General features: G+C 42.7%; 1 protein-coding gene across 1 annotated transcript in view; it reads right to left on the bottom strand.

Annotated features, from left to right (window-relative positions):
- Positions 1 to 15,692, bottom strand: part of FAM168A (family with sequence similarity 168 member A) — a 197,052-nt gene that overhangs the window by 32,570 nt on the left and 148,790 nt on the right. Inside the window, exon 2 of the mRNA XM_065882840.1 lies at positions 10,543 to 10,630. Coding sequence (XP_065738912.1) covers positions 10,543 to 10,612 — 70 coding nt within the window. The 5' untranslated portion in view covers positions 10,613 to 10,630. The remainder of the gene's footprint in view (positions 1 to 10,542; positions 10,631 to 15,692) is intronic.

The raw sequence follows: 15,692 nt of genomic DNA, 5'->3' as shown, positions 1-15,692 counted from the left end.
ATGTTATAGGTCTATTCAGATTTTCTACTTTCACACCATTGCAAAGTTGAAAAATCCTAAGTTGAATCATCATAAGTCAGGTACCATCTGTAGTTCTTCCATTCTCCTAGATATCTGATTTGTTGGCATATAACTGTTCATAATATGCCCTTATAATCCTTTTTATTTCTGTAAAATCAGTAATAATGCCCCCTGTATCATTCCTGATTTTACTAATTTAAGTCTTCTCTCTTTTATTCTTAATCAGTCTAGATAAAAGTTTGTTAATTTTGTTGCTCTTTTCAAAGAACCAACTTTTGATTTATTGATTTTCTCTATTGTTCTTCTGTTTTTTAATTTCATTGATTTCTACTCTAATCTTTATTATTCCCTTCCCTTTACTTGCTTTAGGTTTAGTTTACTCTTTTTTTCCCCCCAGTGTGTTAAGGTGGAAGGTTAGGTTACTGAGTTGAGATCACTCTTCTTTTTTTTTTTTTTTTTTTTTTTTTTTTGCGGTATGTGGGCCTCTCACTGTTGTGGCCTCTCCCACTGTGGAGCACAGGCTCTGGACGCGCAGGCTCAACGGCCACGACTCACAGGCCCAGCCGCTCCACGGCATGTGGGATCCTCCCGGACTGGGGCACGAACCCGCGTCCCCTGCATCAGCAGGCGGACTCTCAACCACTGCACCAACAGGGAAGCCCCTTTTCTTCATTTTTAATGTTGGCATTTATAGCTATAAATTTCCTTCTAAGTATACTTTAGCTACATCCCATAAATTTTGGTATGGTGTGTTTTACTCATCTCCAAGTATTTTCTAATTTCCCTTGTGATTTCTTCTTTGACCCATTGATTATTCAGGAGTGTGTTATTTTTCGCTAAATTGTAAATTTCTCAAATTTCTTTTTATTACTAATTTATAACTTCATTCCATTGTGACTGGAGAACATACTCTGTATGAGTTCAATCCTCTAAATGTACTGAGAGTTGTTTTATGGCCCAGCATACTGACTATCCTGGAGAATGTTTCATGTGTACTGGAGACAACTAAATTCTGTTGTTGGCGTGTCCTACAGATATCTGTTAGGTATAGTTTGTTTCACATATTTTGGGATTCTATTGTTAGGTGTATATATGTTTATAATTGTTATACCTTCATGAATGATTGACTCTTTTATTATTATTATAAAATGTCCCTCTTTAACTCTAGTAACATTTTTTGTTGTTGCTTTAAAGTCTATTCTGTCTGATAATAGCATAGCCACCCTAGCTTTCTTAACATTAATGGTAGTTATTATTATAAAATAATTACCTACAGCAACAGTAATTTATAATTAATATAAACATAATGATAATAACTTAATTCAATGAATATTTAATGAGTAACTAACTGCCTGCTCTCTTCTAGGCACAGGAGGTTCTTAACTTTTATACTTAAGGAGCTCACAGTCTAGAAAGACATGAAATTAATGAACAACTTCTTCAGAGAACAGGAAGACAAAAGGAGCAGGGGAATAATAACTCAAGGTCAACACTTCTTTCTTTGGGGGAAAACACTGCTTTCTTTCCTACCAAAGTGGGAAATAATTTTGTGATCCAGGCAAGTAAATCAGCCACAAGCAAAGAGCAAATCAGTTTAATGTGCATGATTCTTGCCCAGACAAGATTTAATCCATTTGCTTTTTGTACCGACACCACATATAATGTATCAGAGGCAGACACACTGCTTGTGTTCCCTTTAAAACCCAGAGAGGTCTTGCCTGACAGCCTGGTGGAGTGGGAAGTACACTGGAATTGGATTTAGATTCCAGTAAACCTAAGCTCTAGTCTTAGCTTTGCCGCTTACAAGCAGTAAAAGCTTGTACACACTTACTGACTTTTCTTAGTCTTTCTTCATCTGTAAAATCAATTTTTTAATAAAAATTTCTACCTCATACAACTGTTATAAGGATTCAATGAAATTACAAATGGTAAAGTTGTATTTTACTTCTTATCTATTATTACATGGGGTTCTGCGGACCCTTGTTTTCTAAAGCTTCAGAGAAAATTTGGTAAAGGCGAGTCCAATTTTTTTCTTCCAGTTTTACTGAGATATAATTGACTTATAATAATAAGTTACTGACTTATATAACTGACTTATTATAATTGACTTATAATAATAACTTATAATAAGTTTAAGGTGTACAGCATAATGATTTGACTTACATACATCATGAAATGGTTATCACGATAAGTTTAGTGGACATCCATAATCTCATATAGATATAAAATCAAATAGAAAAATATATTTTTTTATTTGTGATGAGGATGCAGGATTTGCTCTTAGTAAATTTCATATATAAAATACAGCAGTGTTAATTATATTTATTATGTTGTACATTACGTTCCTAGTACTTATTTATCTTATAACTGAAAGTTAATTTTGTTTTTAGAAGTCAAATCTGGCTTTGTTAGCAAAGAAACTGAAACCCAAAGTAAGCCAGTCCAAGGCTGACTACATAGGTAATGTAGGAGGTTTGAGGATACCTCTTCCTTTCTAAGAAGCTCGAAGGAATTGTTAGACTTCAACTATCATTGTTAAAAAAGAAAATTTGCTATAAACCAAGTAGGCAAGGGGAGAAGATCCCTTTTGTTTTCTCTGAGGATCTCTGCTGTCTCTTCATAACTCATAAGGAGAAAAATCCCCCTGTTCCATCTGGTCCATCCAAAGGGTTGACCAGTCACAACAGATCATCCAAATTAAATTCTCTGAGGCTCAGTTCATTCACCTACAAAGCAAGAACAATCTCTCCCACACTGGCAACCTGTCCCAGACTCTTCCTGCCATGACAGAGGGCTACTCATTAGAAAGGGCAGCCAGATCAAAGGAGTCTTTCCCTCAACCCCATCTCATAATTCTCTGATGTGACCCCATCCCCTCCCCTCCTCTTCTCTCTCCCTCCCTCCCTCCCTCCTTTCCTTCCTTCCTTTCTCTTCTCCTTCACTTCTCCCTTTGAAATTTACCGAGAATCTACTCTGTACCCATCTTTGTGCTAGGCTCTGGGGATATAATGATGACTAATAAAACAATGGCTACTAATGTTTTAGTACCTAATGAGGGCCTAACTACATACCAGGTGTTTATATATACATATTCATTCTTGGAAATAAAGAAGCAGCATAAAGTAAGTAGAAAGAGAACTAGATTGGCTGCCAAAGTTTTGGTTTCTACTTCCAATTTTGATATTTGTCCATCCATCTATTTACCCAAAAAATATTTAGACAATATTCATGGTATGCCAGGGGCAAGCTGGGTACTAGTAAATCAGATACTGAATTCACTGTGAACTGTAATAAGTTCTTTCCTTAGGCACTTATAAGACCTCAGATTCCTCATCTGAGAATAAGATTGTATTTGATGACCTCTAATGAAATTATAGCTCTAAAACATAATGACAGCCACCATCTGGACTGAGAATATAGATAGATAAGATGAGCAGAAGATGGGCTGGAGAGATCTGAATGGTCATGTCATAAAAATCTCCTATTGCAAGCTAAGAAGTTTCGACTTTATCCAAAGGACAGTGAAGAATCACTAAAGGGTTTTAAGCACTTGAGTGATGTGGTCAAATTTTCAAGTTAGAAAAATGATTTTAGTTGATTTGTAAAGAACACATTGGGGAGAAGGTATGTGATAGGAGTCAGAAAGACCAGTTGGGGGGCAGTGTAAATAATCCAAGAAAGAGTAAGAATGGCCTGAATGATAAAGGGTGGGAAGGATGGGGAAGAAAGATGTAATCTGAGAAACATAAAGGTATTTATTTATTTACTTATTTATTTATTTTAAAAGGGAGAACTTGATTTTTTTTTTTTTTTTTTTTTGGCTGCATTGGGTCTTCGTCGCTCCACATGAGCTTTCTCTAGTTGCAGTGAGTGGGGGTTACTCTTCGTTGTGGTTCGCAGGCTTCTCATTGTGGTGGCTTCTCTTGTTGCGGAGCACGGGCTCTAGGCACGTGGGCTTCAGCAGTTGTGGCACACGGGCTCAGTAGCAGCATGACCTTGGGAAAGCTCATCCCCAGTCATTTTATTTGGAAAATAAGGGCTATCTCCCCAGACTTGTTATAAGAAATATATAGGGGAAAAACCCACAAAAGTTCTTTGCAAAGAACAAAGTACAAATGTCAGTTAGTCTTAAAACCTCCACCAGGTGATCCTTAACAGAGAAGGGTGAAAGGTACAGGGCCTGGGTCACTGCAGAGAAAGATTTTTTTTTTTTTTAAACCTTACTGATATATCAGATTATTCATTGTATTTGCAGGCTGTCAGCTTAATTATTGAGGTCCTCTAGCTGATAAACTGCCATGTCAAATACAAATCTGCTTTTTTAAAACTTTTTTAATTTAAATTTATTTTTGGCTGCATTGGGTCTTCGTTGCTGCGCAAGGGCTTTCTCTAGTTATGGCAAGTGGGGGCTACTCTTTGTTGTGGTGCGTGGGCTTCTCATTGCGGTGGCTTCTCTTGTTGTGGTGCACGGGCTTCAGTAGTTGCGGCACACGGGCTCAGTAGTTGTGGCATGTGGGCCCTAGAGCACATGGGCTTCAGTAGTTGTGGTGCACAGGCTCGGCAGTTGTGGCTCGCAGGCTCTAGAGCGCAGGCTCAGTAGTTGTGGTGCATGGGCTTAGCTGCTCCACAGCACGTGGCGTCTTCCCGGGTCAGGGATGAAAACTGTGTCCCCTACATTGGCAGGTGGATTCTTAACCACTGTGCCACCAGGGAAGTCCCCAGATCTGCTTCTTAAATTGACTTTATTTTTTTAAGTAAAGAAAGCATTCTAGGGGAAAATGAACTGATGAAAAACGCTAGTGAAGTATATGAACAGATCGATTTCCTAGCTTTGCAACCTTGAGGGTCATGTCTTTTGTGGGAGGTATATGAAGTATTTAACATGTTTGCTGCATGCTGAAGCTAGGAAATGCATTTAGGGCTCAGAACAGGAGTGGGGAGAGCATGTGAGCTGGTCTGGGCCAGCATAAGATTGGGAAGTGGCCAGGACAGGATGTTGACAAGCAAGGTTTTCAAGGATAAAACCTTGGTTGTTACTTTGTGGGAAGACCTAGGTACAAGACCTAGCTCCAACACTTTCCTCAAACACTCCTCTATCTTCTCACCTATAAAATGATGGGTTAGTATAAGGGAGTCCATCTGTTTTCACATTTCAGAATTCTTTTCTAATTGGGTTTTTGAAACTTCACAAGTCAATGGTTGGCCCTGTTACATTTATTACTCTCAGCTGTCTTGTAAAGAAGGCATTCCTAGTCCTTTTTCTTTTTGCAAAGGATACACTGAGGCCCAGAAAGTTTAATAATTTATCTGATGTCACATAGTTTTTAAGTGGCAGAATCAGGTCTATAATCTAAGTCACTAACTCCATATCCCATATTCTTTCCCCTACAGAGGTATACTCATTGCTGTGCATTGTGATAACCATTAACAGTGTCAACTGTAAGTCTGGTGTCAGAGGCTTTATAAACATGGACCCATGAACCAACCATCTGTATAGATCATTATCCCATTTCACAGTTGAGGAAACTGAGATTCAGAAAGGTTAAATAACTCACTCAAGCTCACGCAGCTAATTAGTGGCAGAGCCTAGATTCTACTCCAGATCTGATAGGTTCCAAAACCTGTCCTCTCTTCAGCACATATACCAGACCTCTGGTGATCCTTGGACACTCTCACTATTAGAATATTTTAAGAAAAGAAGAGAAAAAGAAAGAAAAGAAAAATAGAGAATGTTTTGGTCTTGACTTCATTTCAAACTTCTAGCAGAGAAACATTTCTGAGGCCTTTCAGAAAAAGAAATGTCCAGTCTGTAAAAAGCCCATTGTCATGGTGAATCTATGTGAAGCATATTCAAGTGTTCACTGTACTATCTTTATTGTCAGCTGGAGCTGCCACAACAAAATACCATAGACTGGGTGGCTTAAAGAACAGAAATTTCTTTCTCACAATTCTGGAGGCTGGAAGTATGTGATCAGGGTGCCAGCCTGGTTGAGTTATAGTGAGGGCTCTCTCTTCCTGGTTTGCTGATGGCAGCCTTCTTGCTGTGTCCTCCCATGACAGAGAGAGAACTCTGGTGTCTCCTCCTCTTCTTATAAGCATACTAATCCCACTATGAAGGCCCCACCCTCATGACCTCATCTAAACCTAATTATCTCCCAAAGGCCCCATCTCCAAATACTATGACATTGCGGGTTAGAGCTTCAACATATGAATCTGGGGGGACATAAATATTCATTCTACAACTCTATCTACACATTCAGTTATTTGAAAGTATATGAACAGATTATATTCTCTAAATTCACTTTTCCAAGGCGTTCAAGGAGCTAGTTATAACCACTTCATAGGATTACTGCAAGTATAAAAATAGTCTGGGGCTTCCCTGGTGGCGCAGTGGTTGAGAGTCTGCCTGCCGATGCAGGGGACAAGGATTTGTGCCCTGGTCTGGGAAGATCCCACATGCCGCGGAGCGGCTAGGCCCATGAGCCATGGCCGCTGAGTCTGCGCGTCCGGAGCCTGTGCTCCACAACAGGAGAGGCCACAGCAGTGAGAGGCCCACGTACCACAAAAAATAAATAAATAAATAAAAAATAAAAAGTCTGTAAAACACTGAGCTCAATTTTTGGCACACAATAAGTGCTCAGTAAAAGAGCTTTTAAAAGGAGAGAGAGAGAACGCTGTCAATTGGCTAGAAGACAACTGTTCACTGGAATACATTGTATTGCTGTGATATTGTGACATAATAAGTATATATTTGGTCTTCATCCCTGTTCCTGGCACAGGGGTCCTAAAAACCCTTGAAATTTCCTAAGTGGTAAGAGCAATAAAGATGTCTTTTTGTTGTTGTTGCTGTTTTGTCCACGCTGCATGGTATGCAGGATCCTACGGCCTGACCAGGGATCAAACCCCTGCCCCTGCATTGGAAGTGCAGAGTCCTAACCACTAGACTGCCAGGGAATTCCCAAAGGATGTCTTGATATTCATGACAAACCCCTTTCAACCACACCCGAGTTTATGTTAATAAGGTAACTTTTGGAAAGCACCTAAGGATGGCAGCTAGTTGCCAAGGAGACCAAGAATGTTATTGAAGATTTGAAACTTTCAGTCCCACCCCTCCTCTTGACCTCTGGGGAGAGGAGAGGGGCTGCAAGTTGAATCAATCAGCAATGGCCAATCATACCTATGTACTGAAGCCAACATAAAAACCAAAAAGGACGAGAGCTTCTAGGTTGGTGAACATGTGGAGGTGCTGGGAGAGTGGCACCCTCTAGAGCAGCGGTCCCCAACCTTTTCGGCATGAGGGACAAGTTTCATGGAAGACAATTTTTCCACGGACGGGGGAGGGGTGGTGGGGTGGGGTGGGGTGTTCAGGCGGTAATGAGAGCAATGTGGGGGATGGTTCAGGCGGTAATGCGAGCTATGGGGAGTGACAGACTAAGCTTTTGCTCGCTGGCCTGCAACTAACCTCCTGCTGTGAGGCCCGGTTCCTAACAGGCCTGGACCTGTAGTTGTCCATGGCCCGGGGGGTTGGAGACCCCTGCTCTAGAGGATCCACATTCCTTTCTGCATACATTGCCCTATGCATCTCTTCCATCTGCCTGTTCTTGAGCTACATCCTTTTATAATAAACCAATAATCTAGTGAGTAAACTGGTTTCCTAAGTTCTATGAGCTGCTCTGGCAAATTAATTGAACCCAAGGAGGGGGGTTATGGGAACCTCTGATTTATAGCCAATCAGTCAGAAGCACAGGTCACAACCTGGACTTGTGATTGGCATCCGAAATGAGGACAGTTTTGCGGGGCTGAGCTCTCAACCTCTGAAATGACATTATCTCCAGGTAGACAGTGTCAGAATTGAGTTGAACTGTAGGACACCCAGCTGGTGTCAGAGAACAGCTTGGTGTGCGGAAAGAACCCGCACATTGGAATTAGTGTCAGAATTATAATTGCAAAGCTGTATTTTATTTCCCTCTTACATTTCAGAGAGAATTTAAAATCAGGAATTTTCCCAACTTCTCTATTCCCTGTGTCCACCACCCCATTACCCCTGAAGCAGATGACAGCACAATGGACTTGACCCTCCACTTCTACTGCCCCCTTCCCAGTCTACCCCAAATTGCTGGCCAGGAGCAGGCTCCTAGCTCCTCAAAGGTGAGGCTCCCTAGTCCTAGAAACTGAAAAGAAAACCCTCTCCCCTAGCTTATCACTGGAAGCAGTGAAAGAAGCACATATTTTAAGACAAATCAGCTTGCTATAACAGAAAGCATATCACTTTGATATCATAAAGATCCGAGTTCAAATCTTTCCTCATCCTTCAGAAGCTACATATACTGGCCAAGTAATACAACCTGAATTAAACTACCAGTTACTTAGCTAAAAGAAGAGTACTATGGGGTTTATGATTAATAAGATTATAATTAATATATATAAAGTACCTAGTATGTGCTTGCCAAATGGTAATTAACACTCTTTAACATAACCATTATTGTTACTAACAATAATAACGAATGTTTACTCTAAAGCATTGTATTTGGCATTTGCTTACAGATTATCTCACTTGGATCTTTATTTCTTGCAATGTGGAGGAAAAGATAACCTGAAAATCTGCCTACTCCGTAACACTTAGAAAAGCTGGATAAAAAGTATAACAAACAGTTTATGTTATATAACAAACACAGGCAGACTTGAGATTTTAGGAAAGAAAAAAATCTCCAGGGTCAAAAAATGAAATGAAAAATCAGGAAGTCTCACAGTGAACTGATATTGGGATGCTCTGGGAAGGTTTTTCGGTCTGGGCAATCAAAGGGCTTGCTTTTCATAGCTATGGAGGCGATGGGAGATGAGGCTCTGGGCCTTGGAGAAGCCAAGAGCTGGAACTCAAATTCCCCTGCATAAAGCTGAGAATTTAGAGAAGTCATAAGTCAGTTTAAAAGAAAAAAAATTTGTCTGAAAAGTACAGAGACAACAGGAAGCTAAGGGTAAAAAAGAAAGTTTCCTGAAGAATTTGAAACCTTGGCCTGTGTGAAGTTTGATTGTATTCTACTTATGTGGAGTTTATACTATCTGTGTAGTCTTAGAATCCCAGCAGAAAAATTAACTGAAAACATAGTTCCAGGGACTTTCCTGGTGGCACAGTGGTTAAAAATGCGCCTGCCAATGCAGGGGACGCAGGTTCGACCCCTGGTCTGGGAAGATCCCACATGCAGCAGAGCAACTAAGCCCGCGAGCCACCACTACTGAGCCCACATGCTGCAACTACTGAAAGCCGCACACCTAGAGCCCATGCTCCACAACAAGAGAAGCCACCGCAATGAGAAGCCCATGCACCACAACGAAGAGTAGTTCCTGCTCGCCGCAACTAGAGAAAGCCTGAGCATAGAAACGAAGACCCAACGCAGCCCCATAGTTCCAGGCTGATACTGATCTTCACTGATTAGCAGAACCAAAGACAATCCTCCCTTTCTCCCTATGGAGTACTAATTATCTCATTTAATTCTCATAACTATCCTGTGAAATAGATAATATGATCTCAATTTATAAAATAAATTTAAATTCAGAGAGGCTAAGCAACTTGTCCAAAGTCATCTAGCTATTATCTGAAAGAGCTTTAAGAATCCGCCTGTCAATGCAGGTGACACAGGATTGAGCCCTGGTCCGGGAAGATCCCACATGCCCCATAGCAACTAAGTCCATGTGCCACAACTACTGAGCCTGTGCTCTAGAGCCCGCAAGCCAAACCTAGCGAAGCCCGCGTGCCTAGAGCCTGTGCTCTGCAACAAGAGAAAGCCACCGAATAAGAAGCCTGCGCACCGCAACAAAGAGTAGCCCCTGCTCACCGCACCTAGAGAAAGCCCACACACAGCAACGAAGACCCAACGCAGCCCCAAATCAATCAATCAATAAATAAATTAAAAAAAAAAAAGCTTGCCCAAGGCCAAGTAAGGGAGAGAATTCTCCCTGGAAAAGTGCTGTCTGAGCTCAGAGCCGAGATCTTAAAGGATAAGGTGAAGTTGTCAGGGGACAATGGCATTCTAGACAGAGGGACAACATACACAAAGGCAGTGCAGTAGGAAACAGCATGGTATGCAGTCAGGAAAAAGATCAGCCTTCAGAATCAGCAGACCTGGGTTCAAATATCTATTTTTGTTTGTGGCCTCTTACTGAAACTGTAGTTTCTCATCTGTGCAATGGCGATAATAAACCACACCCTGTACAACTACTTCTAAGATTAAAGTTAAACATGATATGTAAAAGTGCCCAGCGCAGGGCTAGGCCCATGGTAGGTACTCAGTAATAAATAAATGTTACCTCCCTTCCTTTCTCCTAGTTGGCAATTCAATAGACCATGGTCTTAAGAATGTCATTTCCATCTGCACTAGACTCCAGACATGTCTCCCTTCTACAAGTTCCCAAGCTTTACTAGGGCTTTTGGAGGCACAGTATACCAAAAGTCATTCACAATGTTATGAGATAACATCCTTAACCACCACTTCTCAAAATGAGAGCCATTCCCACACCACTCACCTGTGTAGGCCATGTTCTTAGGGTTGCCATAAGGAGCCCCAGGCTGCACGGGGCTATAAACAGGGTTCATTGTGGACAACTGAGAATCCTACGGAGACACAAACAAACAAACAAAAAAACAGCATTGATTAAAGATTGCTCATTCTCCCTGACATCAACTTCTGATCTATAATCTTCAGGTTACACTCATAGAGAAGCAACATGGTACAGTAGAAAGAGGACTACAAAAAAGCCATTTGTTTGTATTTGGCCCTATGCTAGACACTTTTCCCATTGTACACATGAAGATACTGAGAGGCAGAGAGGTGACACAATTTGCCTAATGTCAACCCCGGCCTTTTGATTCTCAGTTCAGTACTAGTCCCACTATCCCACAGATGCCTCTACCATGAGTGTACTGTGTGGCACTGGCCAAGTCCCGTCCCCTCTCTGGGCTTCAGTGTCCTGATGTAAAATCAATTACTTTAGGCTCTCTGAGGCCCTTTCTAATTCTAAGGATGCTAGTCTAGGAGCTGGGAAAGGATGCAATTCTACTCCTCACCAGGGGAGCCCGAGTACCTGGTGATAAACACACAGACTGCTGGAAGAGCAGCAAGTGTGTCACCCACCTTTTGCACTTACAGAGGACAGGATACTAGTTACTAGCAGTTTTGGAAAAAAACGGGAATTTACTGCCATTGATCATTTTAATGCAAACAAGGAAACATAGCCAAGATCTCTTTCAAAGCTTATTCAAGGGAAAAAAACTTGGAAATTTCTGTGCAATAAGTATCACCTGTACAAGTGATCTGTTAATTATCTTAATAAAGCACGTTCTCCATTCTGATGAATGGAAAATCTGTCATTAAGCTCTATTACCCAGCCAATTTGTCCCACCTTGTTTAGGGAATCAGCTCTGACACACAGGCCAACACATGTTTGAAAATGTCTCCAAACATATTATTTACACGTCATAAAAAATCAAACAATTCCCTCCTAACTAGGCTCACATGATAGATGGGCAATTTTTTAGGTCATTAACTTCTCCCATAGCACCTCAGGATAGGAAACAAGTCAAACATTGAAGACAGGCTGTTAAAGTCAACAGCTGGCTTGATGACGATTGCTCTGAGATTAATTACTCTGTCCAGGGTTCTGGAATGAGAGGTGGAGGAAAGATGGGCTCCCAAAGAGAGGAAGGTGGGGCAGTCAAACAGGCAAAAAAGGAAATGATGTTGGTCAAATTCAGAGGATAGAACTTGAAATGTACCCAATGCGCAGTGATGCCAAATCATCCCAGGGCAAGAGGCTAGATGAAACTACCACCAGTTGACAAACTGAAACTAGAACAATTCGAGGATAAAAGTTACAGGAGATATACACATTCCAGCACAATTTAAGGAAAAGACACGCAGCCCGAGTTATCCAAGAATACACTCTCTCTAAATATAAGCACTCTCCTGGCAAGGTGCTAAGAAAATTAAGAGAGTTCACAGATGTTAAAATACACTGCAAACTATAAAGTGGCATGCAGATGTAAATGATGACGGTGATTGCCCTGGATCTCTCTTCCACCCGATCGGTTCTCTGCTAAATAAGCCAGAGTAAGGAAGACTGTGCTAAGCAGCACAACGGGCCCTGTAAACATCTGAGCACTCTCCTACGGAGAAGGTACTCTGTGCTGCTGATGGACAAAGTTAGAAATTGCTTTTCATAACCAAAGAAACTCATCAGTTTTGAAACTGGTCTCCTGATGCTCCAAAATGAGGGCCACAGTCTCAGGAGACCATGCCTGAGTAACACTCCACAACAGCATGGATTCCAATCTCAATTAATGACTGGCAGAAATGAGATCTGCCAGGGGTTCAGAATTTGGAATAAGAATAAGACAGCTACTTCTGGGGAGTGGCTCACAGGCAGACAGGGTTCCTGGCTGTCACGAGAAGGTTAGCCTTTTACAACAGAATCCACACACTGTCAGGGACAGGCTAAAAATGAGTAGGAAGATCACAAGCTCTACAATCAGGCAGATTTAGGTTAAAATCCTAGAACTGCCACATACCAAATGTGGGACCATAGGCAAGTCCACTAACTTTCCTAAGTATCAGTTTCCTCTAGCCTCAAAATGGAAAAGAATAACACATACTTTGTAGAGTTGTTGTAAGGCTTTTGTGTGGTTTTTTTTTAAAGCTAGGTTTACTGAGGTATAACATACATACAGTAAAATTTACTCCCTTTAGGTATACAGTTCTATGAGCCCTGAAAAATGTATATAGTTGTACAAACATCACCACAATTAAGATACAAAGTATTTTCATCACCCCCAAAAGTTCTCTCATCTTTGTGGTCAATACCCTGCTCACAACTCCCAGCTGTGGCAACCACTGTTCTGTTTTCTGTTGTTGTTTTGTGCACTCACATATCAACTTTTATTTTAACAGATGAAATAAGTGAGGCTGAAAAAGACAAATGAACAGTCCAAGGTCACAAAGTAAGGGACAAGGTCAAGATTAGCACCCCAAATGGATCAAAGACCTAAATGAGAGAGCTAAAAACATAAAACTCTTAGAAGAAAGAAGAAAAGATAGCCTAAACCTTTGTGACCTCGGATTTGGCAATGGTAATTATGATACCAATAGCACAAACAACAAAAGGAAAAAAATAGATAAAATGGATTCATCAAAACTAAAAACTGGCGACCGCGGGGGAGGGCGTGCTGCCCCGGGTACACGCGGCTCTGCAGAGCCCAGCAGAGAGCGGCGGGGTGAGGGGAAGGCCGTCTCCACCTCTTGGCCTAGGGCAGACATACTGGGGTCGTCACACCTTCCACCAAGGCCTCAGGGAAGCCAGACGGGGTTTAGACGGAGCAGCCAGCTGACTTTGCCAATGCGACGTGGACTGCACAGTGCGGACGGTACGAGTGGAATATGGCGGAAGAGTAAGACGCGGAGATCACCTTCCTCCCCACAAATACACCAGAAATACATCTACACGTGGAACAACTCCTACAAAACACCTACTGAACGCTGGCAGAAGACCTCAGACCTCCCAAAAGGCAAGAAACTCCCCACGTACCTGGGTAGGGCAAAAGAAAAAAAGATAAAACAGAGACAAAAGAATAGGGACGGGACCTGCACCAGTGGGAGGGAGCTGTGAAGGAGGAAAGGTTTCCACACACTAGGAAGTCCCTTCGCAGGCGGAGACTGGGGGTGGCGGAGGGGGGGAGCTTTGGAGCCGCGGAGGAGAGCGCAGCAACAGGGGTGCGGAGGGCAAAGCGGAGAGATTCCCGCACAGAGAATCAGTGCCGACCGGCACTCACCTGCCGGAGAGGCTTGTCTACTCACCCGCTGGGGCGGGCGAGGCTGCGAGCTGAGGCTCGGGCTACGGTCAGAGCGCAGGGAGAGGACTGGGGTTGGCTGCGTGAACACAGCCTGAAAGGGGTCAGTGCGCCACGGCTAGCCGGTAGGGAGTCCGGGAAAAGGTCTGAAGCTGCCGATGAGGCAAGAGACTTTTTCTTCCCTCTTTGTTTCCTGGTGCGAGAGGAGAGGGGATTAAGAGCACTGCTTAAAGGAGCTCCAGAGACGGGCACGAGCCGCAGCTAAAAGCACGGACCCCAGAGACGGGCATGAGACGCTAAGGCTGCTGCTGCCGCCAAGAAGCCTGTGTGCAAGCACAGGTCACTCTCCACACCCCCCTTCCGGGGAGCCTGTGCAGCCCGCCACTGCCAGGTTCCCGGGATCCAGGGACAACTTCCCCGGGAGAACGTACGGCGCGCCTCACGCTGGTGCAACGTCACGCTGGTCTCTGCCGCCGCAGGCTCGTCCGGCACTCCGTGCCCCTCCCTCTCCCCGGCCTGAGTGAGCCAGAGCCCCCAAACCAGCGGCTCCTTTAACCCCGTCCTGTCTGAGCGAAAAACAGACGCCCTCCGGTGACCTACACGCAGAGGCGGGGCCAAATCCAAAGCTGAGCCCCTGGGAGCTGTGAGAACAAAGAAGAGAAGGAAAATCTCTCCCAGCAGCCTCAGAAGCAGCGGATTAAAGCTCCACAATCAACTTGATGTACCCTGAATCTGTGGAATACATGAATAGACAACGAATCATCCCAAATTGAGGAGGTGGGCTTTGAGAACAAGATTTATGATTTTTTTCCCCTTTTCCTCTTTTTGTGAGTGTGTATGTGTATGCTTCTGTGTGAGATTTTGTCTGTATAGCTTTGCTTCCACCATTTGTCCTAGGGTTCTATCCGTCCGGTGTTTTTTTCGTTATTTAAAAAATTTTTTTCTTAATAATTATTTTTTATTTTAATAACTTTATTTTATTTTACTTTATCTTCCTTCCTTCCTTCCTTACTGCCTTCCTTCCCTCCCTCCCTCCCTCCTTTAGACAACAAATCATTCCAAATTGAGGAGGTGGACTTTGAGAGCAAGATTTATGATTTTTTCCCCTTTTCCTCTTTTTGTGAGTGTGTATGTGTATGCTTCTGTATGAGATTTTGTCTGTATAGCTTTGCTTCCACCATTTGTCCTAAGGTTCTATCTGTCCCTTATTTTTTTCTTAATAATTATTTTTTAATTTAATAACTTTATTTTATTTTACTTTACCTTCTTTCTTTTGTCCTTCCTTCCCTCCGTCCTTCCTCCCACCGTCCCTCCCTCCCTCCCTCCTTTCTTTCTTTTCTTTCTTTCCTTCTTCCCTTCCTTTCTTCTTCCTTCCTTTCTTTCTTCCTACTTCTACTAATTCTTTCTCTCTACTTTTTCTCCCTTTTATTCTGAGCTGTGTGGATGAAAGGCTCTTGGTGCTGCAGCCAGGAGTCAGTGCTGTGCCTCTGAGGTGGGAGAGCCAATTTCAGGACACTGTTCAACAAGAGACCTCCCAGCTCCACATAATATCAAACGGTGAAAATCTCCCAGAGATCTCCATCTCAACGCCAGCACCCAGCTTCACTCAATGACCAGCAAGCTACAGTGCTGGACACCCTATGCCAAACAGCTAGCAAAACAGGAACGCAACCCCATGCATTAGCAGAGAGGCTGCCTAAAATCATAATAAGGCCACAGACACCCCAAAACACACCACCAGACGTGGACCTGCCCACCAAAGAGACAAGATCCAGCCTCATCCACCAGAACACAGGCACTAGTCCCCTCCACCAGGAAGCCTACACAACACACT

The sequence above is a fragment of the Phocoena phocoena genome, chromosome 8 (genome assembly GCF_963924675.1).
Source record: "Phocoena phocoena chromosome 8, mPhoPho1.1, whole genome shotgun sequence".
Taxonomy (NCBI): domain Eukaryota; kingdom Metazoa; phylum Chordata; class Mammalia; order Artiodactyla; family Phocoenidae; genus Phocoena; species Phocoena phocoena.
This window is presented reverse-complemented; position numbering and strand designations above follow the sequence as displayed.